Source organism: Photinus pyralis, unplaced genomic scaffold (assembly GCF_008802855.1).
Source record: "Photinus pyralis isolate 1611_PpyrPB1 unplaced genomic scaffold, Ppyr1.3 Ppyr1.4_LG2, whole genome shotgun sequence".
NCBI classification, from domain to species: Eukaryota; Metazoa; Arthropoda; class Insecta; order Coleoptera; family Lampyridae; genus Photinus; species Photinus pyralis.
Genome location: NW_022170403.1, coordinates 14,942,115 through 14,967,147, shown reverse-complemented (window position 1 = coordinate 14,967,147; position 25,033 = coordinate 14,942,115). Strand labels below are relative to the sequence as shown.

At 34.7% G+C, this 25,033-nt stretch overlaps 1 protein-coding gene across 5 annotated transcripts in view; it reads left to right on the top strand.

The window, feature by feature from the left end:
• The first annotated feature begins 80 nt into the window (after window positions 1-80).
• Window positions 81-25,033, top strand: part of LOC116164504 (acyl-CoA Delta(11) desaturase-like) — a 37,778-nt gene continuing 12,825 nt past the window's right edge. The window contains exons 1-3 of one of the 5 annotated variants that reach the window (XM_031478697.1): window positions 2,647-2,729; window positions 2,783-2,825; window positions 4,547-4,678. Coding sequence is in view for 1 of the 5 variants with exons in the window: in XM_031478695.1 (XP_031334555.1) it covers window positions 96-151; window positions 4,547-4,678 (188 nt within the window). In the remaining 4 variants the exon portion in view is untranslated. Of the gene's footprint in view, window positions 152-2,642; window positions 2,730-2,782; window positions 2,826-4,546; window positions 4,679-7,157; window positions 7,280-25,033 lie in introns of those variants that run through there. The other 4 variants (XM_031478695.1, XM_031478698.1, XM_031478696.1 and 1 more) reach the window with 4 other exon arrangements.

Sequence of the window (25,033 nt, the reverse complement as noted above, 5' to 3'; positions counted from 1 at the left end):
TTCTTTCTCTCAGTCTTTTTCTTAGTTTGGGCATATTCACATTAGAGCATTCAGTGCAAAAATTTTCAAGTGACCGGTCTCATTTTCTTTGACCAATGGAGCCACGCGCTAACCGAGAGAATGGAAACGGTTGTTGTACTTACCACTGTATGTAAGTAGAATTTCGATATTTCTTATTTCTCGAAACCATACAATCAAATGGGACTATAAGTAAACCTAGATCCTTGCATGTGTTGATATACAGTTCAGAGTAAATACCTTTTCTAACCGAATTCATCCTTAAAGTTAAATTGCAAAATACAGCATATTTTTTTTATACAGGGTGACAATTTGAAAACTTACCACCCCCCATATCTTAGTAAATAAACGAGATATTTAAAAAAATCAAAATCCGTTTCGGTAATTCGGAGGGGGACTCACAATGACATAGTTGGCGACGCACCCCCTCACACCCCCTGCGCCCCAGCCACCCCAACTTTTAAATCTTAAATAGTGACCCCCCATGTGTGATACGTCGTTGGAAAGCTCAGAAAAAATGCTTTCCAACCATACCAAATAGCATTACATTTAGGTTAGTAATTATCGTGCAAATCAAAAAATAAACTAATATGATACATTTGAAATCTGTCGTATTTAAAACGCAACTGGCGAACATAGACGAACTAAAACAGAGAATAATTCAAGAATGTCGAAATATTGCAAAACCAACATTTGAAAAGGTTCGACAAGACTTTGAGAATAGATTATAACTGGCGATCAAAAATGAGTTGCTGTCGAGTCGGCTTTGGAAGTTCAAGTTAAATACGATTTTCCATGTTTATTTTTTGATTTGCACGATAATAATTACTAACCTAAATGTAATGCTATTTAGTATGGTTGGAAAGCATTTTTTCAGAGCTTTCCAACGACATATCACACATGGGGGGTCACTATTTAAGATTTAAAAGTTGGGGTGGCTGGGGCGCAGGGGGTTGGAGGGGGTGCGTCGCCAACTATGTCATTGTGATTCTCCCTCCGAATTACCGAAACGGATTTTGATTTTTTTAAATATCTCGTTTATTTACTAAGATATGGGGGGTGGTAAGTTTTCAAATTGTCACCCTGTATAAGTAAAAATTGACCGCAAAATCTTGGATCTACGAGTGAAAAATCAATTATAATCTAATCTAGATCTAGATATAAGTTTTTCGTATAAAAAGAATGTAGATGCAGATACAAGATCCATATAATGGATCTAAATCGTGGATCTAAATCCAATGGATCTACTAGATACTACAACACTGAGTCCACCACCTCATTATGTCGCACGGCTTCACCGATACGCTTATCAGATTCAGATAAACAGCGCAATGAGCATTAGGTGCGTTTAGACGTATCCAGTAGCTGGCGCCAGTTTCACTGGCCTGCCAATTCTTGGCTTGCAAAGCACTGGACGGAAAATTAATTTATCTACGACTAATAAGTAATAATATATAATGTGAGTATTGTACTTATGGTTTGTTCGGTATAATGCCATCCATTATTTCCCTAGGGATTAATGACCAGGGATTAATAGCTCATATACGATTTAATTCTGCATATACGTTTTGAATGTCCTCCCTAAGCGAACATACTGTGTCTAAATATAAACAAGTTAAAATGTTGTTATGCACACATAAATGACGAGAGCGTATTTTCCTCCTTATAATATTAATGCTAGGACCGAGAAAAAATACCGGTAGGCACGAGATCCTTACCCCATTCTCTTTCCAATGAGCCGTCTACAACTACAAGGCCGCCTATCGTCGATGTCTATACAGTTTAATGAAAAATGGAGCGTATACAAATACAAGCAAATTTTGAAATGGGAATTATATTAGTTTTACTTTTATTTGAAGGGTCTACATATGAAACTGTTTTAGATGCTTTCGTAAATAGCATTGCGCATTGAAAACTTTATAAATCCATTGAATACCATCATAAATAAAACATACAGCATGCGTAAACAGTAATTTTGAAACCGGAGTTAGTTTTAGTTTCATTCAAAGTAGGCATATGATATTTCATTTAACTGCTTTTTTGAAAACGTCGGTAATTTTACTTATATTCGTAGTGTTTACGTATAAAATTTCATTTAAATATTTCATAAATAAAAAAAAATTAGCATTGCACATGCGTTAAACCAAATTTTTTTGACACTGCGCATGCACAAAACCAAAAAATATCGTCATGCACGGAATATTTGGACCCCTTTCAAATGAGCCCCATATCTCCCAAATCGGCTCAGTGGTGTAGAACGAGTACGTGTGACCGACGGACGGACGACAATGTGCAGCCAATAGAGATTTTTCACTTTGAGGAAAATACGCCAAAAATAAAATAGCTTTCTTTAACTTATAAGTGTTTTCGTACGTATCAACGGCCCTACCTTCATTCAAGAAATAGAAAACCACAACCAACTACATATCGGAACAATTATTGAACTAATTGATATGGCAATTTAAATAGTCAACATCTACTTAACGTTTTGGCCTATACATTTGTATGGAAAAGGCAATTATTCATTTCATTGCATAATCGGTATTGAATTTCTAATAGCTACTTGCCCTTAAGTAGTTAATGTGTATAAATATTCTATATGAATTAATTTGGAGTCAGTAGGTACTTTTTCCATCGTAGTTTTGCGTCAAAGTTCGAACAAGACTGAAGGTGAGACTTCGTTACTAGGACGCTATATGTGCAGGTTTGAGGTAACATCTTTCGTATTTTTGTAAAGAAAGCAGAAGAATAATCATTATTTAAGTACTTTGAGACAACCAGGAGCGGACTGGGTACTTACAGGCCAGGTAAATTTACATAGGTTACAGGCCACAAACATTTTAAGGCATTCCTTTCTCGAAAATCAATTATAGAACTTAGATTTCAGCAGATAAGTAACTAAGAAACTCACTGCTGGGTTGCCAAAAATACACGGCGTTGAGAGAAATTCAATACAACGTTTCGGTTCGGAGAAATCATCAAGTTTATTGTTTATGTGACTCGCAAAAACTCAAAAAGGTACATACTGTATTGAGTAGCATTTTTTATTACGAATACAACGATGTACGGTACAAAAAAAAACAAAAGTTGAAAGCTCTGTTGGTTTCAACAGGATTTGTTGATTTAATTGTTTGTTTTTGTAGGACAGTGACTTCTGATTCCATAAGCAGTGATGGTTGTTAAACTGTTGTATGAATTCCATAGTGGTTTCTGAATTCCACTCTTCTGTGGTGACTTTTTGATAAACTGTAAAACCGCAAACCTGTTGAAACTCAAAATTATTTTCATATTAATACCAATAACATGATTTTATAGTACTTGGTTGCAGTAATCAAGGTGTATTGCTCGCTACCCCGTACTCTGTTGTCACTAATAGTTGCAAATGCATGTTGACACGACCATTGGACAATGACACGACTGCGCATTGCGCAAGCAAGAAGTGAGAAGTAGAATTGTGGTGGAGATACCTACTTGTCACTTAATAAATAGGATGGCCTGCACTGGTCAAAATTACTAATCCCAGCGAGCATAAATATGCAACACTAGCGTAACTGTAACATAAATTTCGTGCGTGTTGCATTATTTAATAACTCAAAGGTGGTGCAACAAATACCAAACCTAAGGCTCAAAATATGTAACAACATTTGCTCAAAAGTTGTTTCGCAATTGTTTCGTAGAACGTTGCGCAAATATTTAGAATTCAGTGTACGGCAAATCTTGAGTAACATTGTTCACAAAATATATTGCAGCCAAGGTTAGGTACAATGTGGATATGAAACTTTTTCGCAACACATGTAACTCAAACCTAAGATTTCAACTTATTCGTGGGACACGTCCCATTGTACATACGCAATCACGCAATGTTAAAAAAAAATCACAGATTTCGCAATCCATGCAACCATTGGAGACATTGGAAATGACGTCATATGTAAACCACAAATAAACCTTATTCACACGGAACATACACTTTTTGAATAATAAGAGTCGTAACATTCTTGTAATACTATCACGGAATGTGCACGAAAATGTTAGAATCGAATTAACAAAACTCTTGGCACACTGAAAAGTGGTACTTCATACCTACCCATACCAAAACATAAACATTTCCAATGCTAAAAATCTACTGAAAGCACATGCACGAAAAATTTGGATTCCCCCTAGACAAAGCTGATAATCTTTTTTAATGAAAATACGATTGGACAAACGCAAATTTTATATTCTGTCGAAATAGACAAACATATACAGAGGGGTTTAAAAAATTACTTTGTTTGCATATCTACATAACTCGGCGTAAGAAGTAGGTATTACATAGACTTCATATCTACTAATAACAAAGTTATATTATCGTTGTTTCTAATTGGACATCCTGTATACGGCATATTATATATACTTGAATGCGCAAACAAAAATATTTTAATTTTGGTAAAATGCTATTTTCATTTCCATAGGCTAAGCTAGCGCATACACAGCGTGAATCAAACATACAAGCATTAGAGCACGTTTCACAAACCTGAAACTTCTTTTTCAGTTTCAGAAACAACGGGGCAGTAACGATAAAGAAACAAGGCAAAGAACTCGGTAACCTGCCATTTGGGGAAATTAAATCGACGTTCCTTGCAATTGCAAAGTCACTGCGCACCTTTAGAAGGACTTGGCTAAGGTAAGTGCCCTTTTTAATTATTTTCCATTACAATGTGCAAGCAATTTTCACTATAAATTCAACTGCCACTATGAGGAAGGCATATAAAACATCGCAAATCCAACTTAAACAAATATCGACGGAAAGCCACCCCAAAGCATATGTAATAGAAACTCAATTCAAATTGAGTTATCGACCAATATAAAAATCAATACGACAAAACTCACGGGTAATTATTATTTACGGGAAAATTATTAGGAATTTTAAATTAACACCCGGTTGTGAACAACGAAGTAATATGGAGGTTAATAGGTACGAGCACTTGTTAAAATGCAATTAGCATTCAACGGGATCGAGTTAATAAAGAGAAAAACCATTAACGGATGCACTCTTTTACAAATCGAATTGTACTTATAATGATTGAATAAGTTGTACCACTCGACCAAGTGTTGCTCCAATAAGGTTATTAAATCCTTTTTCTCCCTGGAGAATATGAGAATAAGAAATTACACAACACCATATTCGTATAAGTATAAATTGCTATTGGGTAAATCCACTCGGTAGCAAAAAAACGTCATCGAAATAAAAATTAAATAAATAAAAATAAAAAATGCTAAGAACGAAAATTTCTTCCGTTTTGTTTTACCGTTTACTCTCATTTGACTATACCACTATAGACGAAGGTGGATGAACAGGAACAGTGGAATTCTTAGAATTCCAATCTTAAAATTAAATTTAAGAAATAAAATTACAAATGAATGTTAAAAACGACGAAATGGGAACAAGGAACATAGTAAGATTTGATGTGGTTATTGATCGGGATTTATGATTTATGAATTTAGGCCTTTTATAAAAATAAAATACCCACAATTATATTATTTTGTTCCCTAATCATAACAAATGATAAATATAGTACCTGTGAGGGCACGCGCACATGCGTTATCATTCATAAAGGGCAATCTGCTCCTGGCCGCGACGGTTTCGGAAATAGCGTTGGGCAGAGAAACCTTATGTAATCGATTGTTAATCGATTAGCTGGTTACAAAAGTTAACCAAAAATACCAATAAACCACAATATTTCAGTTGAACGCTGACGATCACAGCTATGCTGTTGAATCGCGTTCGATATGTTAATATTATTGGTATTTGTTACGTTCACTTTGGGCAAAAGTAACAAAGTTACCTTGAGATAAGCACACAGTAAGCTCAGTCAAAGTATAGGTAGTTCGGGGTGAATTTCATGGTTTTTACAAGCAAAAAGGAAATATACAATGTAATAATAAACCTTACCTACGCCAAGAAAATGTTGGGGTACATGTTTACCCCATTGGAACTTAATGTAAGTTTCTGATCAGGAGCTTACAAGGGTTAAAATATGGTGGTACCGAATTTGAGACGTTCAGTGTAAATAAGTACAAAATGAGCAAAAGACAACGGCAGCCTAAATCAAATCGTATTAAACTTGGTGAACCCCGACTGCTGCGAATTGAGAACATAACCACTTCTATATCTGATGTGTAGGTACCAAATCGGAATCTACATAAATAACTATTTTTCAGTTACACTATTAGGTGGGTTTATTAATATAGGCTCAATGAATACAACATTTATTAATTCTTCAAACAATGTGTTGATTCGGACAAATAAACGACACGAAACTTTCATTTCTTACGCCGCGCCTATCGGCCCCATGTAGATAATTCAGTACCCTCGAAAATTCCCTTGGTACAGTTACAAATAACAAACTGGATTTTTTTGACAACATAAATAATGAAGACGCGTTTAGATCATAATCAAGATGTAGTTCATCCGGGTTAGATGGTTATAATTATTTTGAATGACAACCATTATTTCATGCGGAATAAGTAGAACCAAATCGACGCAGTACGTGGAGGAAACTGACCCAACACAATCAAATAACCTTCCAAAAACAAATTTTTCTCAAAAACTAAAAAAGAATTTCACAGATAGGACGTACAGATTTTTGTATATACCTAATAACACTATGTATTTGATGTATTACTTAACTCGCCCCAGTTATCCATCGAAAATCCGAAAAAATAATCTTATTGTAAGCGCAAATAATTACAATTATTGCACTTTCCGTTAATCGATAATAAATTCTTGCGGTAATAGTTTGAATCGCTATCATTCCATCTTCATTCGCGAAAGTGGCGTGTGACATTGTGCACTTGACCCATATTTGTTTGTTGGTGAAAATTACTCGGCGTACCTATAGCAAGTACCGCCTATTGAAGTCTCTCAAAAGGAGAAAGAAGTACAGTTTTAGAAAACTCCATTAAACCGGTAATGGAGATCAATCCGATTTCCGTGGCCACGCATTTATAGTGAAATGGACAAAGACGGAGAATAAATGTGTAAAGTCAATTTTCGCGATGCAGTACGAAGGATAGATACATTGGTATTTCTCGTTGCAAAACTGAAAGAAAGACTATGTAGCAGGTACCAATGGGAATTTAATAGCATTGTGTTTCAAGTTCAGTGTTATTATAAAAGTACTTTGCATTTCTCTTCGTTGCATTGTAAACGGTACCGTTTTGTATGTAACACGTTTTGGTGCAAACGCTGTATTTTACGGAAATTCGTATTTGTTAAATTTAGGTAAGTTTCTTCTAAATATAGGTATATTGGGCGTTTTTCGGGCATTTATAATTTTATGAAATAATCGTATTATATTAAAAAAAACGCAAGTTATAAGTGAAATGTGCTTTGTCAGATTTTTTTTTTACAAGCTTCTTCTAATGTAATTCTATACTTTTTGCAAGAAAACGTGCGAGGAATCGGTTTGTAGTCGGCAATATTAATTGTTAAATCAGTAGATATTTAATACAAGGAAGTTTCAAACATGTAAATAATGGCGTGATTTGGATTTGAAAATAGTCGAAACTCGATTGAAATCACCCACAATCGATTTTTTACCCTAAAAATTGTACAGCTTTTCTTTAAATTTTTGGATCTGATAGGCTAAAGTTTGCGTTTACGTAGCCTAAATAAACTCAACATGTTTTAGCAAAGGGCGATGGGCCAATTTTTTAGGGGTCGTTTGAGGCAAGAGAGTTTTGAATAGACGATATTTTCCCTCAGCGTATCATTTGCTGTTTGTGTAATTTATTTTCCTTCGTTAAAAAAAGATTGTTTTGGCGGGAAATTTCTTTGCCAAATAATCATCCTTATCACGCATTAATGCGCCTTACTCGGAGCTTTCGTAAAGGGGTGCATTTATATTTGGAGACGCCGGAGTACTTCATATATGTATACTATGCAATTTGTCTGCTTGTGTGTGGGTACTTAAATGTAGGGTTGCTGGGTATCCCGAAAACGAAACTGATTTACGGTGAATTTCCAAAAATCGCTCGACTACGTCAATTTTGGGATTGAATAGCAATACGGTAAAATTCCCTTACTAATCCTTCATCCGATGCGGATGCGTACAATAGGAATTCACCCCCTAACATGTGAAATTGCGTAATATAGAAGTGACATGTCATTATAAGGGTCCCCATTTCCTGCATCTAAAATAGTACCTACTTCATTAGCGCATTTTCACGTTGGTTATGGCGTTGTTTTACTAAGAAAAGACTTACAGCCATAAACAATGCAATTCAGTAATGATAATTAGTACAAAGCTTTTCGCCCTAAAGCGAGTAGGTAACTCCAAAGATCATAGGCCATACCTCTATGTGCGCTACGTTTTTCTTTACAAGAAACATCGAGGTATTATTAACATTTCAAAGAAATGTCTCCATAAATAATACACTTGGCATTGCGGACATCTGATTTTTACTATATATTTGTGTTTACTAGGTGCATCTGTGGTTAAAATTTCAACAAAATATATTAATAAATAATAATGTTGATTTTACGCAGTCTGCGCATGCGCACAATCCTCAAGTTTTTTTTCTTAGCGCAGATACCAAAGCTATAAGCTACCGAATTAAAAAGAATGAACTAAATACAGGCTGATACAAATTCGAGGGCCACCAAGGGGATCTCGGGAACTGTAAGAGATAGGTAGGTAGTTTAAATTTGGCAAAGTTGCTTATTTTGATCCTGAAAAAATTCCGACTTCTTTCGGAGATATCCGGAAAATAACGAAATCTTGCAAAATCGTTTTATTTTTGACTGAAGTTATTTAAAAAGAAATTGAAATAAATGACACATTATTATGGCCATTGTTTCCCCTCTACAAGATGCTACTTTTAAATTTTAATTTTGACGTTTCGTCTCCAGTTAACCAACATCAACTTTGTTTTTTCTTATGGAAGTCATTTTTACTTGTGTCATTTGATAGAGAATTCTTTTCTTTGGTCAAAAATGTAAACATCACTATCTTTTAATCAGAAATAGCGATATTAATTCGTAAAAACGCAAGGAACTACGAATATACACTACCTCGGACAAAGTTTTCCAGGCAACACAGAAAATATATTAACAATATTTTTAAAAAAATTGTGATGTGTACATTTTTGAAATCAGAAAAGAATTCTTTATCAAATTACACAAAAAGTAAAAATGACTTGTATAAGAAAAAATAAAGTTGATGATGATTAACCGGATACGAAACGTCGGATTTAAAATTTAAAACTAGCATCTTATACAGGGGGCCATAATAATGTGTCATTTATTTCGAAATATCTTTTTAAATAACTTCAGTAAAAAATAAGAAATGATTTGAATCGTTCGGAAGGGCTCCTAATTTTAGGCATCCAAAATAACATTTTACAACAAACAAACATTTGGCTACCATATTAATTAGCTTAGGTATTGTTACTTTGACTTAACAGTAAATAAATCTCTTACGCATCCTTTAAACTGTTCGGCACGATACCAATTGACAATATCAACTTTTTCTTCAGTTGAATACATCGCACACGAACGAAAATAAAAATATGAAAGCCAAAGCAACAAATTCAAATTAATTAATGTGACAGCCAGAGCTTTGTTTAAAGAAGTTATTTTGGTTGCATAAAATTAGGCGCCCTTCAGAAGAGATTTTGTCTTTTAAAAGTAGACATATGCATAAATCCCTATGTCTACTTCGTAATAAATACCACCGTATATATATACATATTATATTTTCTATAAACATTATACAAGGTGTTACATTTAAGTATGTAAAAAAATTGGGTGGGAGATCAAAACAAACATTTTTTCCAAATAAACCCAGGGTCCAACGTGTTTCGGAAAGCCACCCCCAAAATCTGGTGAAATTTGCATTTCTTTAATTTTTAGAGTGGGTGCGAAAAAAAATTTGATTTCGACGAAATGGGTATCTGGGGTTTTTTGAACATGAAAATCACGAATATGAATTACTTTTTGAAAATTCGAAAAAAAATTTCCACTGCAATTCTTGCCCGGGCAACGAAAATGGAGAGAATTTCACGAATTTTGTTGTGTACATACTAGGTGGATTAAGGAATAAAATTGTCGAACAGTTTTTTAAAATCCCTTTTCAAACAAAAGTTATACCCAATTGAAGATTAGTCCTTCGGATCACAAAGTTTCCCACGCCTACTAGTAAGTTTCGTTGAAAATGCCGCAAATAACAAAAAATACCGATTTACTTCGATATTATGATTAAATGATCATAAAAAATTCGATATGTCCACTTAAACTTTGACACCCCGTATTAATTAGGCACAAACACATTTTTCTCCGCAATCGCCTTAAATTTTAACTACTCAAGTTTGGAGAAATACAAGTGTGTCTATGCAATTCGCTAGACTAGGCATGATGGAATGGAATGATTTTTCCTATCTACTCTATGAGTAAATCGTCTCTGCCGAAACGCGTCTTCAAGATAGGTTTCTGCAGTTGGAAAGCTTTCGATGACGTCACGAGATTTAGGTACGGTCGCGAAAATTAAATATTGGATACAATTTCAGTATGAATCTTTTCAAAAAGATGTCCTCTAACGTTTCCTGTCCCAATAATTTATCCATAACCTCACCATCAGATTGTACCTACCTATTAAATAATCCATCTTTAAATGCAGTTGTTCCCATGTCGCTTCGGTATCTACTGGATCGCTATTCGAATCTACTCATAGAGATATTAAATGATTAGCTACGCGTGTGAATACACTACGACACGCCGCACCTTTATTTCTAAGGCTTTCCGTTTTCTAAAAATAGAACTGACCTTTTTCTTGCACTTGGTACCGAATGAGTTAATGTTCACACGAATTCAACTTAAAATTACTGACTAACAGTCCAGCAATTCTTTTGTTGGATAGACTTATGTAATGTGTGCAAACGTTCAAATTCTGGAACTCCACAGCAAAAACACCTAGATAGATTTACACACGTCCTGTCACGGTCGCCACAGTGTTTCGGGACCAAAGAAATCCAGAGCCTTACTTTAACAACAATGGCGAAACTATATTGATTGACTATATATAATTCTAATACCAAAAGGTTCTGCAATAGGTATTTAACTTTCAAAATTGAATTCTGTCATTTTTTACTAAGCCGCCCACTTTTTTTACACACACTAGACGGTCAAATATGTCTAATATTATATTTTATGTCTTACTAACCTATCATAGCACATTTTATATCTGTGATACGCGGGCATAAAGTACCACTTTATGCCCTAGGGCATTAAGTATCACCATAGTAACTCATTTATACTTAATGACAAAACAAAAAAACATTTGCAGGTCATTGAAAATTAGAAACGTCAATTATTAATTGTCAATACCTACTAAATCACAAGATTGGCCTTATTTCGTATAGTTTCTGGAACTTCTTGCTCATTCACGGCGATGAATTGAATTATTTAAAATTACGTTTGACGTTTGACGTTTGAATGGTTTCAATCACATTAACAAATTTGAACCACGCATACTCGATCAAACATAATGAATTATTTTGTTAACGAATTTTGACGAAGAACATTATTTGTAAAACATAAAATTGTGTATGCACCACGGGCGTAAACTGATGTTTATACTCTCGGGCGACTAAAAAGCTCTCGGGCCATAGGCCCTCAAGCTTTTTAACTCGCCACCCTCGAGAATATAAACATCACTATTATGCCCTTAATACATAAATAACTAATACGAGCAATATAATAATAATTCTAACGCCCAGAAACCTGTTAATTTATCTTCTTGTACCACCTCCGTACGAAATAAGAGATTTTTTGTATGTATCTGCAACGGATCCTTCTGTATCTGCAAGTGCATCGCCATGTAACACCCTTTCTTTATGTATTCTTTCCATAAAAAAAACTGTACAACTGTCTCTTTCGATTATCGTCTATTTTCAAGCAAAAGTTATTTTGGACAGCCGTAATACAAAGTAAATCCATGCAATTGAATGAGGAGATAATCGTTTTTACACAACAAAGCCTAAAAGTATATACCTAGTGCTTTCAAAACCCTTTGTTGGTTAATTAGTTATCAACAGCTGTTGTAAGTCATTTGAACTGTTGTAACTCAACAAGACCTCCAGAGAATAGGAAACAATTTACTATTATTCCTCTTTTGAATATGACATCTAGTATGTAGCTACTTATAGAACACCTACATAGCTCAAAAATCGCCACTTTGTGCTTGATCAGCGAAATTGTTTTCCAATCTCTAAGCACGTACTTTCCGCTTGAAGCAATCTGCTAAATAAGTCCAGATTTAATAATTGAATCTACAAGAAAAACAAATTGATCGCCAAACGGTATTCCTTAATGATCTTGATTTAGTCGAGAGCAGCCGCTCTATTTCTATTATTTGTAAAAGTGTGTCGACGTTATTAGTTATTGCCTTCATGATTGGCAAGTAACACACTTAAAAAGTCTTTCTTTGGCATTAATTCATTGTCTAAATAAATAATCGCGTTTGACATCATTTGTATAGCTATAGAGGTAGATGGGTGTTGATACAAAAAGTGTTATTGTTTGCGTAGAGATGTACTTCTGTAGGTCATTAAGATATTTTGAGTGCTGTGTGGCAGACTTTGTCATATAGCAGGGTCATTACAAATGGTTTTTGCCATAATCAAAGTAGACGGACAGAAAGGTACCCAAGTACTGTGACTAATATAATAAAGTCTTCATCTTTGCTTGACATGGAAACATATAAAATAGTACTTGTTACCCGAATTTACTTATTATAAGATTATAAGAGTGTCCATAGGTACCTTGATTTTTCAGGCGGTAAATCAAATGCCTATAGAACGCTTCTATTTGAAGGCTGCCAATAATAGCTATTCTAATGCATACACATTTTTTACAGGATCTTGTAATAACTACTCATTTCTGCTGTTGCATAATTTTTGTAGATCTTATTTAAAATAGTAAAAGTGGATAAACGATCGGTTAGTAAACCTTTCTCTGAAATCCTTATCATCTGTAGCACTACAAATATTGATGTCTGTGAAGTTGGCCCGGATAAAATAGCCCGGCAGCATCGCACCATGCTAGATCGTTAGTGCTTTGTTAGTGCTCGTTAGTGCCTCACAAGTTAACATAAGGGCTCAAACCATTTTCTCAAAATAACAATTTTTTTTTGTTCGGGTCAACTTCACGTTTGCCCGGACAATGACTCCAATTTGCATCAAATTTTGTACATCGTTAGTGCTTTGTTAGTGCTTATTAGTGCTTCATAATTCAACGTTAGGACTCAAACCGTTTTCTCATAATACCTTTTTTATTTGTTCGGGCTAACTTCACGTTTGCCCGGACAATGACTCTAATTTGCATCAAATTTTATAAATAGTTAGTGCTTCGTTAGTGCTTGTTGGTGCTTCATAATTTAACGTTAGGACCCGAACAGTTTTCTCAGAATAAGTTTTTTATTGATTGGAGCCAACTTCACGTTTTCCCGGACAATGACTCTAATTTGCATCAAATTTTATAAATAGTTAGTGCTTCGTTAGTGCTTTAGAATTCAACGTTAGAATCCAAACCGCTTTCTTAAAATACATTTTCCTGTTGGGGACAAACTTCATTTTTGACGTAGCTCTTTTCACATTGGCATTGGCTCCGTAAAGTTAGCACCAACATGTAAGGCACAAACAATTTAATGATAATACGTCGATTGTGCTTCGTTTGTGCTTGTTTGTGCGATACATTTTAAAGTCAACACCCGCACCAATATTATGTAATTTCAATTTTTATTATGCGGGTGCCAACTTTTACGTGGCACCCAAAAGGTTAACGAATTAAAATTGTAATATGCTTATTCGTTTGTGCTTCGTTTGTGCTTGTTTGTGCCTTACATTGTAACATCAAAACTCTTACCGTTACTGAGTAATAGAATTTTCAATTATGCGGGTGCCAACTTGTACACAGCACCCAAAAGGTCAATGAACTAAAATTGTCACCCACTTATTTGTTTGTGCTTCGTTTGTGCTTGTTTGTGCGTTACATTGTAACATCAAAAGTTGCACCGTTACTGAGCAATAGGTACAACTTTCAATTATGTGGGTGCCAATTTACACGTAGCACCTAACAGGTTAACGCATTTATTTACAAATTCTTTTGGGAATGATATGTATGTGTAGGTATTCAATATTTATTAATTGTTAATGTATACATAAAAAGATTACATAAGCTGTACATAAACATTTGTGTGTTAACACTGTGTCAGTAAAAAATAAACGTTTTAAATTAGGATGCTTAGAGACAGTATGTTGACGTAAATGTGCTTATTAATTGTTAATGTATACACAAAGAGAAAAGTTAAACATCAATGTGCATATGCAGTTATAATGATGTTGTACAATATACACAATGGTATCACAATAAAGTCAGATTGATGTAGTTATGGGTCTTACATGCTTTATAATTATAATATTAACACAGTAGCTGTATGCGTGCTTTATAGAAATGCTAGCATGTAAGACCCATAACTACATCAATCTGACTTTATTGTGATACCATTGTGTATATTGTACAACATCATTATAACTGCATATGCACATTGATGTTTAACTTTTCTCTTTGTGTATACATTAACAATTAATAAGCACATTTACGTCAACATACTGTCTCTAAGCATCCTAATTTAAAACGTTTATTTTTTACTGACACAGTGTTAACACACAAATGTTTATGTACAGCTTATGTAATCTTTTTATGTATACATTAACAATTAATAAATATTGAATACCTACCTACACATACATATCATTCCCAAAAGCATTTGTAAATAAATGCGTTAACCTGTTAGGTGCTACGTGTAAATTGGCACCCACATAATTGAAAGTTGTACCTATTGCTCAGTAACGGTGAAACTTTTGATGTTACAATGTAACGCACAAACAAGCACAAACGAAGCACAAACAAATAAGCGGGTGACAATTTTAGTTCATTGACCTTTTGGGTACTGTGTACAAGTTGGCACCCGCATAATTGAAAATTCTATTACTCAGTAACGGTAAGAGTTTTGATGTTACAATGTAAGGCACAAACAAACACAAACGAAGCACAAACGAATAAGCATATTACAATTTTAATTCGTTAACCTTTTGGGTGCCACGTAAAAGTTGGCACCCGCATAATAAAAATTGAAATTACATAATATTGGTGCGGGTGTTGACTTTAAAATGTATCGCACAAACAAGCACAAACGAAGCACAATCGACGTATTATCATTAAATTGTTTGTGCCTTACATGTTGGTGCTAACTTTACGGACCAGCATGCAGCACGATTCATCTATACGTACCGTCATCGTTCCGTTACCGCACCGTCAACGAAACGTAAAATATTCTCGTTTACAAATTTTGATGGGCCGGACGGTGACGTAACTGTCTAGTCTATACCTACTATATATGCCACAACTGACTCGTCCGCCATTTTGGAGCCCAATGACAATTGACGCTTGCAAAACACGTGCTCCTCATGACAGTAAGTTACCTTGGCAACATAACACAACATAACGATCAAACAACACAGCGTAATATCTGACAGACTGTCAGTGGGCTCCAAAATGGCGGATGAGTCTGCTTTCTTAATCAAGTGCTGTAGTGCAGCCTGAATATGTCTATAGCCTTAGACTAGAAAAGAGAGAGGACAGGTAATACTTTCAATAAAACTGTGACCATTTGTCACCAAGACATGCCTGTCAGTGTCGTAACATACAAACAGCATTGTTGGGTGATAAGAATTATTCCTTTTATAGGACGAAGACGAATGTATATAAAATTAATTAAAACAGCAGTTAAATTAATTATTTTGCTAATTGTAATAGTTGAGTTATATATTCAAAATAATTCAAATTGGCCAATAGAAAGCCTTTAGAACGATGCGGTACACTCCGTGCTCCGAGAAAGTTCCATTAAGGGATTTCAAATGATGAAAACTATTAACAACATATTTTGCTACATATCATGTAAGGCAAGTACTGAATAAAAACGCAAAACGTAAAAATTATGAAAAAGACGGTTTCCTCTAAAATTTACCAAACAAATTTTTGCCTTTGAAACGAAATTCCGGCGCTATGGCATTGGACATTGAGACGCGGACATTAGAACGCAAGCATCATGTAGATCACCAGCAGAGATTAGATTGCAGGTAGGACAATAAAAGGTATAACAAGTAAACCAATGTTATTGTACTTATTTGATCTGTGTATGCGCTACAACGTCTAGTCCCCTAGGATCTGTGTCCTAATGTCCGCGCCCCATCAGTGGCTCGAATCAATAAAAAATTTATTCTGAGAAAACTGTTCGGGTCCTAACGTTAAATTATGAAGCACCAACAAGCACTGACCAAGCACTAACGATTTACAAAATTTGATGCAAATTGGAGTCATTGTTCGGGCAAACGTGAAGTTGACCCGAACAAAAAAAAAATTTTATGTTGAGAAAACGGTTTGAGCCCTTATGTTAACTTATGAGGCACTAACGAGCACTAACAAAGCACTAACGATCTAGCATGATGCGATGCTGCCGGGCTATTTTATCCAGGCCAACTTCACAGACATCAAATATTGTTATATTTAAGGAAAACGGCCTGCTTAGCATAGGTACAAATCGATTTGAGTATTTAGGAGATCAACAATGGAATTGATTGCAACAGTGTATTAAAATGTAGGTACATTGTAGATATATCTCGCTATTAAATTTGATGTTGATTGTTAATTTGATCTATGATTACGAGCAAAAGAGAACTGTGATTATTATCGTAACAAAATGCATACCGTACAATTGACTACGGCACTTACCAATAAAAATTCAACATTACCTATTCTCTATAACAGAGACCCCAATATTGATAAACATGCAATCTCAAACAATTCACTTCGTGCAAAAGAGGTACCACTTGTCTTTTGTGATAGTAGTTGGTATTAACGATGTTGCGAATCAAGAAATAGTGTTATGATTATAAATAATAGACTCAGTTTATGTAAATAATACAATCATTACATTACATTGCAAGTTAAGCAGAGCATAAAAAATTTAACTTAAGCTGATGCGTAATGGTGCATAACATATTTAATAGATTCATAGTTATCTGAGTGCTAGAGGCAACGCACGAGAATTCTTAGAATGGTTTTCAGTTTGTGTATATCATGAACTCCATTTTCCTGGACTAATGAAGCTTGAATAATACTACTAATTATTATCAATATTCCATTTAATTACGATTAGTTGGACTAAGGCACTATACTACTGACAGGTATTGTAAAATCCCTAGCCAAGAGGTAAGTTAATGAATAATCATATTCTAATGAAAGGTCATCAGCTCATCACGAAAAGAATTAACTTCTTCCAACCACAGCATCTCGAGAACTGATAAGACACATTTATTGGCGAGGTCGAAATGAATATCTTGAAAGGAGGAGGGTCTAAAAACTTACGGTGAAAATCTCGAAAGGAAGACACCTCACAAAGGGAAAATGCTATCTTGCGGAGAATCTCGAGTCCGTTAACTACCCGCCTCCCCCCACCTTGAGATGTGATATTTATGTTATTATGAAGTAATGCGCTCACATGTGCCACCGATAATAACTCTTGCGCGTATTTTAGAAATCCAAAAATACATTTGAGAAGGGCTAAAGTTACGTACCCCCCCCCCTCGTACTACGTATTATGTAACTGGTATCTGTGTCACCTAATACATCTGGTTATGCGCTCAACTGCGCCGTCACGGTTCAGCCATGACAATTTGGGGGGGGGGGGGGCTAATGTTTTCAAAAGTTACATTTTTCAACATGTTTTTTTTGCACTACATCGTACCTTTTATCATGCGCTCAAATGCGCCGTCGACATAAATCTTTGCGCCATAGTATAGTACTCTTTATTGTATACAGTCCAAAGAGTATGGAATATCGTATATATCTTTGTAAATATTCATTTTATCGAAAAATGTTTCAAATAAAAGGGCTGTTATGTGTAATAGGTTTCCTCTCCATTAATAATCTACCAAGAAGCTGTGCTACTATCCCAATAATTTACTAAGCTATTTTGGTTTTAAAATGCGCTTTATCTGCACAAGATTTGTACACGATTTATTCTTTTTAGCGCATTTCCACAAAAATAAAACAAAAATGCGCTATTGTGGCCACTTTGTCCGTCCGTCCGTCCGTCCGTCCGCTCGTTTTGCGACGCTACTAGTTCTTTATCTTAAGAGCTATTGTTCTACTTTTTCGCTATTTGGTTCGTTATGGTGTCGAGTCTTGTACCAAGGAAGGAATTTTTTCTGTACCGCTTACAAAAAAAGTTATTGTAAAAAAAACAAAAAACCGTTTTTACATGTTCCATAATTTTACACTTTTGCCGTTTATTAACGATCCTAGAGATCGTTTATAATTTTGCATTGCTATCTGTCGCCTGCCGGTTGGTCTCTCCGTCTGTTCCTTTGTCTGTATGTCCATCTATCTGTCCGTGTGAACGATAACTTTGTTTAGAAATGTTCGATCGCTTTTACATCTCCGTTAGTTATGAACTGAATTGCATGAAATTCAATATGGGCATAGCTTTAGCCATATAATACGCAATGCCAAAAGTTGAATCGAATCGATTCAAAATTCACAGTGCTCTTTTGGCATCTCGACCATTTATAAACCGAATTGCAAAATTTTTTACTTATAAAAGCATTTGAATGAAATTTGATACATAGGCACTTGGAATAAAGGAAAATCAAACGCCAATTTCAAAATTTGGTTTTGCGCATGCGCAGTGGCAACTTTTTTATTTATGGAAGAATTTAAACGAAATTTGATACATAGGCACTTGGGATAAAATTTGATACATAGGCACTTGGAATAAAGAAAATCAAACGCCAATTTCAAAATTTGGTTTTGCGCATGCGCAGTGCCAACTTTTTTATTTATGGAAGAATTTAAACGAAATTTGATACATAGGCACTTGGAATAAAGGAAAATCTAGCGCCAGTTTCAAAATTTTATTTTGCGCATGCGCAGTGCCAACTTTTTTATCTATGGAAGCATTTAAGTGAAATTTGATATTTAGGCGCTTGGAACAAAGGAAAATCTAACATTAGTTTCAAAATTTAGGTTTGCGCATGCGCAGTTCCAACTTTCTTATTTAGAAAAGCATTGAAATGAAATTCTTCTCATAAACTGACATTGAAGTAGCACGACAAAAATGGATTGCCCATGTGCAACGCTATCTTTCATATTTGTGGCCGGATTTTTACGATTTTAATAGAAGTTGCATCTTACAAATGGGAAATGAATGCAAGTGGAAATGCGCTTTATGTAAATCGTTTACGATTACTTTTTAACTTGTTTACTTTTGTGTCAAATTTTCAATTATTTTAGGTACTTCAGCGCCCACTATACTTAATCCCCTAATCATTGATGAACGTACAGTAGTACATTTATACAATTACGCCCTNTAATAATATATATTTCTTTAACAATTGTTTTACAATTATAGAAGCGTCAGGTACAATACATATCACAGATTAAATAGGATCAAATGAGTTATGGGACTCTTGTATAAATTCTTTAATGTTGTAAAATGCCCTCTTTTGTAAGGAACACTTGACTAGTTTCTTAAATTTTTGTATTCCAATTCTCGTAATATTTAATGGAAGTAAATTAAATAACTTAGTTCCCATATAATAGGGAGATTTTTCAAAGAAGGCATGGCAATGCTTCATCGGCAGAATCTTGTGCTTTTCTCTTGTATCGTGGCTATGTGTATCGCCGCATTTTGGCAAGTTATGTTTGTACTGGTGCATAAAGCATAGAATTTTGTATATGTAAATACATGGTAGTGGCAAGATTTTATTTACAATAAAGATATTTCTACGTGACTCTGTTGGTTTGAGTTTAAAAATTAAACGTATAACTCGTTTTTGCAAAACAAAGAGTCTGTGGGTCTTCGAACTCGCTCCCCAGCAGATGATATTATAGCTTAAATGGGAATACACCATAGCATAGTAAATGTTAAGCAGGTTTTTTGCATCGAAACGATTCCTAAGTTGGGCTATTAGATAGTATGATTTATTTAGCTTTGAACAAGTGTATTCAATGTGTTCATCCCAGCGCAAATGATAATCTAATTTCACTCCTAGGTATGTAGTCGATTTTGAGCCGAAAATGTCATTATTGCTAACCTTTAGGGTAAAGATATCCTGTCCGTTTTCGGTGGGTTTCATATTCATAACAATGGTCTTATCTGAATTGATGTGCAACTTATAATTGTTACACCATTCTAAAAATTTTTGGATCACAAGCCTTAATTTTTCTTGCGCTTGATTGTAGTTCTTTGCGTTAACAACAATAGCCGTGTCATCCGCGTACATGAAAGTTACTCCATTTTTAATATACCTGGGCAAGTCATTATTAAATAAAAGGAAAACGATAGGCCCTAGATTACTGCCTTGGGGTGTTCCAATATTGAGCGTATATTCATTGGAGTACGTATTGTTGAATTTAACGACAGACTTCCGATTTGACAAGAAAGACAGTAGAAGATCATGAATGGGATTTCGTATACCAAATTGTTTCAATTTTTCTGATAATAAATTTAGATTAATGCAGTCAAATGCTTTTCTAATATCGAAGTATACCACAAAGCATTCTTCGTTTTGATCTAGTTTATTGTTGATATGTTGTACTAGCTGTATTGTGGCTAATTCGGTTGACGATCCTGATCGAAACCCATACTGTTTGTTATATATCATATCATATTTTTCTAGGAATGTAGTTAGTCTGTTACAGATGCACTTTTCAAATATTTTACGATTTTATAGAAGTTGCATCTTACAAATGGGAAATGAATGCAAGTGGAAATGCGCTTTATGTAAATCGTTTACGATTACTTTTTAACTTGTTTACTTTTGTGTCAAATTTTCAATTATTTTAGGTACTTCAGCGCCCACTATACTTAATCCCCTAATCATTAATGAACGTACAGTAGTACATTTATACAATTACGCCCTAGTTATCCTTTTCTCTGTGCAGCAGTAAACCTTTTAGAGATGCTACAAAAAGGGGGCAATCGGAGTAGGTATCTACCGTTTTTCTTTATGTGTGTAGGTAATAACAAGGACTTGGAAGTGGAATTTATAAACAACTAAGAGAGTTTTCTGTCAACAACGTGAATTATGCTACATGTGAGAAAATATCTCACGAAAGTATAAATAAAGGCAAGCGAAAGTTGTTTACTTAAGCTTTCTCAACACCGTTTACCTCATATAAAAGCCAGCTTCATCCTTCAACATTTCACAAAAAAGTAGTGTATATCAAAGTTGTGTAGAATTTTATGGTCTACAATTTCTGATAACAATATTTTTTTCTAAAGTGAACCATTAAAAAGATAAGATTGAAAAACTACGAAACCAACCAAATTTCAGGGGTTTTGGGGGTGGTAAGGGGGAAGCACAAGGAGTGGGAGGTCGAAAACTTAGATTCTTAACCTCCAGATGACTGTCTGTGACATGCAAGAGAAATTGGAACTACTTCTCATTTTGCAAGTTAAAACCCTCTATTCCCTGGACTAAATGTTATTGATTGATTAATGTTAATGATGATTGATGCAATTTCTTAATAACGAATTGTGTTTTGAAAATTTTTTTTTATAAGGGTACTACATTGAAAAGACAAAAATCTCTTTCATCGACGCAAGCTGCTGGATCCGCCGCAAAATCAGTAGAAGAAAAAAAGATGCTAAACTATAATAGTAATCTGCTATACCGTTCCATTTTCTACCCTTTTGGTATTGAAGCACTTGGCACTTGGGTCCATCGGCAAAAAAAATGATTCAGAAATTTTTTAAAAAAATTTTGAAAAAACTCAAGAGAAACCTTGCTTTGAATACCTCAAAGTTTAGCTTAGCTATTCAGCAGGGAAATGCCGCTTGTATTTTAGGCAACTCTACCGCCACAGACAGTATTTGATGAAATTTTTTATATTTTATGTGTACGTTAAATCTATTTTGTTTCAAACAATTTTATTTGCATTCTGTACTCAAAAATAAAGAATAACAATAAAATATATTCTATAATTAAAAGAGTATTTATATACAAACTCCCATGATCAACGGGATTTAGTGAAAAATGGAGATTAGAGCTAAAAGATCAGGTAACATTGTAGTAGACTTTGCGGGGTCTTCATACCTTAAGTTCATATTTTAAATTATTTAATTTGGAAGCCTCTGGTGGGTCTCCACCCCACCCCACAGTTCACTTTGCAAAAATGCATTCTATTTCTACTCTCAAGAAGATCATCGTTTCGTTAATCTGATTACTGTCATCATGATCGTTGTTCCGACTTTCACTAACTTCAGCCTTGGACACGTTTTCATCACAGGCTGCAAATGCAATAACTTGTGGTTGCGTCGCAAATGTTCGTGAGTCAAAGTACTGGGCGAATTTTTGTTGGATATACTTTTACTCGGTATCTCTTAGCACGATGCCAATATGGACTCTCCAACAGCACTTGGATATGGACGCCCTTGACGATTAAAGTTGAAATGCAGGTTTCGGTTGTTAATTCTTCTGGTCAGTACAAATGTGGGTTGGCAAAAGAAATGAAAATTGGCATAAAATCAATTTTAAGTGGATGTTCTTGAATTTGGTTTGAACTAGGAAATCCCTCTACTAACCCTTTTCACTAATTTGCCCTTCACTGTAGCGGTACAAAAACATGAAATTTATGTAAAGTTACGAACAGTTTTCCTTATTGAAATTTCGCTTAATACAAAATATTAACTTTATTTCTACTTTGTGGCACTGCGTAGAGCGCGGTAAAATGTTTATGGAGTTTGCTAAATAGCACTTTGTTTATAAATACGGTTGGTTGTCGTTTATTGAATTACGAAACATTTACGAATTACGGTACAATCAATAACGGAATGTTGTTGACAGTTGAAAATCATTTATTTGGAGGGTAGGTACGATAGTAGTAGGTTGGTAGGGCTAGTTTAATGTGCCTTGTCACTGGGTTTTTCATGAGCTCTTCCAATAAATAGCATGATGTTACTACGCCAAGAAAAATATGTGGCACTTTCCTTACTTTATTTGAACATGATTCATGACTTACTTATTAATATTATAATATTTACTAAAAGCACTCAAAAATGCTTTCACTTAACTTAAACCTACTTTCACACGCTTGCAGATGTTCCTTCAAAGGCACCTATTGTGTTAATGCGTTACTTCAATACTGTAGAAATACTCTCACGTGCCTTTGTATATGTATTTATTCTATACCGACTTAGTGCAGGATTGTTAAGTAAATTACCCGTGTAATGTAAATTTCCACTTATAGAAACGTATAATTAATAAAACGTTCTTCCGAAGTTTGGAATACGTATAGAGATAGGTACCTATAAGTGTAAACTTTTTCCTATCCGGGATGTTAGTAACTACTATTGGCTAAAATATGTTTTAGTAATGTTTTTTTTTCTTAAACGTAATGGAAAGACTTGCCTATAATTTCTTATGGCTTAGATATATCAGATATTTCGAAAACTGGCACAGGAAGTAAAAAAGTTGCTAATACTTTTGGTGTCCTCATTTCTAGATATTTTTGTGTTATTAAAAGTGTCTCCGCCGTTAATTGTCGACGAAGAACTTGTTCGCGTTAATGGTGATTCACAGGAGACGTAGACATTTACTGTTTATTAGTTAATTATGGCTACTTAATAATAATTAGCTTAATTACATAAAGGTTGTTCTAACAACCAGCTGCTTTCCTAAAGAGAAGCGTCCAGCTTGCATATAAGAATAACCTTATTAAGGATCCTCAAATCCTTTACAGTTTGTGTTATCGTCCGTCCGTTCGTTTTTAAAAGTGGCCGATTGTGTTGAAATTTGGTGTACGGGTACTTTGGACATAAGGACGGACGCTATTGATTTTCAGGAAGCTGGTTCAACAGGAACAAAAGTTATAGGACTTCTAGTGAATCGGGAAATGACCAAAAGCATTATCTCAATGACAAAAACCTGAATTTGATCTATTTTTGGCGACCAAATCATAAAGTAAGGGGTATACTTTAAAGTCTTATAACGGGTGTTTCAATAAGAGCGCAAGATTTGAATTACGCGCCATGTTTGACAGTCATAAAGTCACATGTTTATGACGTGACAGATCGAAAGTTGACAGATGGGAGTCAGTAAAAACATTTTTTAACGGTACCACGCCATACCTCTCGTGAAACATTGACGAAGTTGCACGAATTTGCACCTGGTCGTGTCATTTCCCGATTTGGTGACCAGAATTGGTTGGCCTCCACATTCTTGCGATTTAACCCCTTTAGACTTCTGCTGGAGGGTTATCTGAAGTCACAGGTTTATACCAATAAGCCTGCAACCATCGAAGCAATGAAAGCCTAAATTAGACGTTGTATCAATGAAATACCACCACATGTATTCAATAACGTTATTGAAAGTTTCGTCAAAAGGGTACGCATATGCCATGAGCAAAGCCGTGGCGGCCATTTACAAGATATTTTGTTTCATACATAATTCCCAAATGTATATTTTCTAAATCAATAAATATTTCAATACTTTGCTACAGAAAACCATGTTTTCTTGAACACTGAAATCTTGCTTTTTTATTGAAACACCCTGTATTATAACTTTAAGAAATTAAGCTAGTAGCAAAAGGTAAATGGAATCTAGTTGCCTTAATAATTGGATTTTACTGTATCTATGGAAACAAAAGAGCTGTTGTGTCAACTACTGATCAGACGTAATAATCGCAACTTGTGTACAATTTGAAGGAACGGTTGACAATCGTACATACATCAGCAAAATGGACGACATATCGAACATTGACGGTAACCATGGGCGTACGCAGCTTTTGGTCTAGGGAGGGGCAAAAAATAAAATTGGCGGAAGGAAAATGTTTAATGAAACACATAATAGGTATACATTTTTATTTTTAGTAGGTAATAGTTACTAAAAACGTCTACAAAATTATGATATCTCA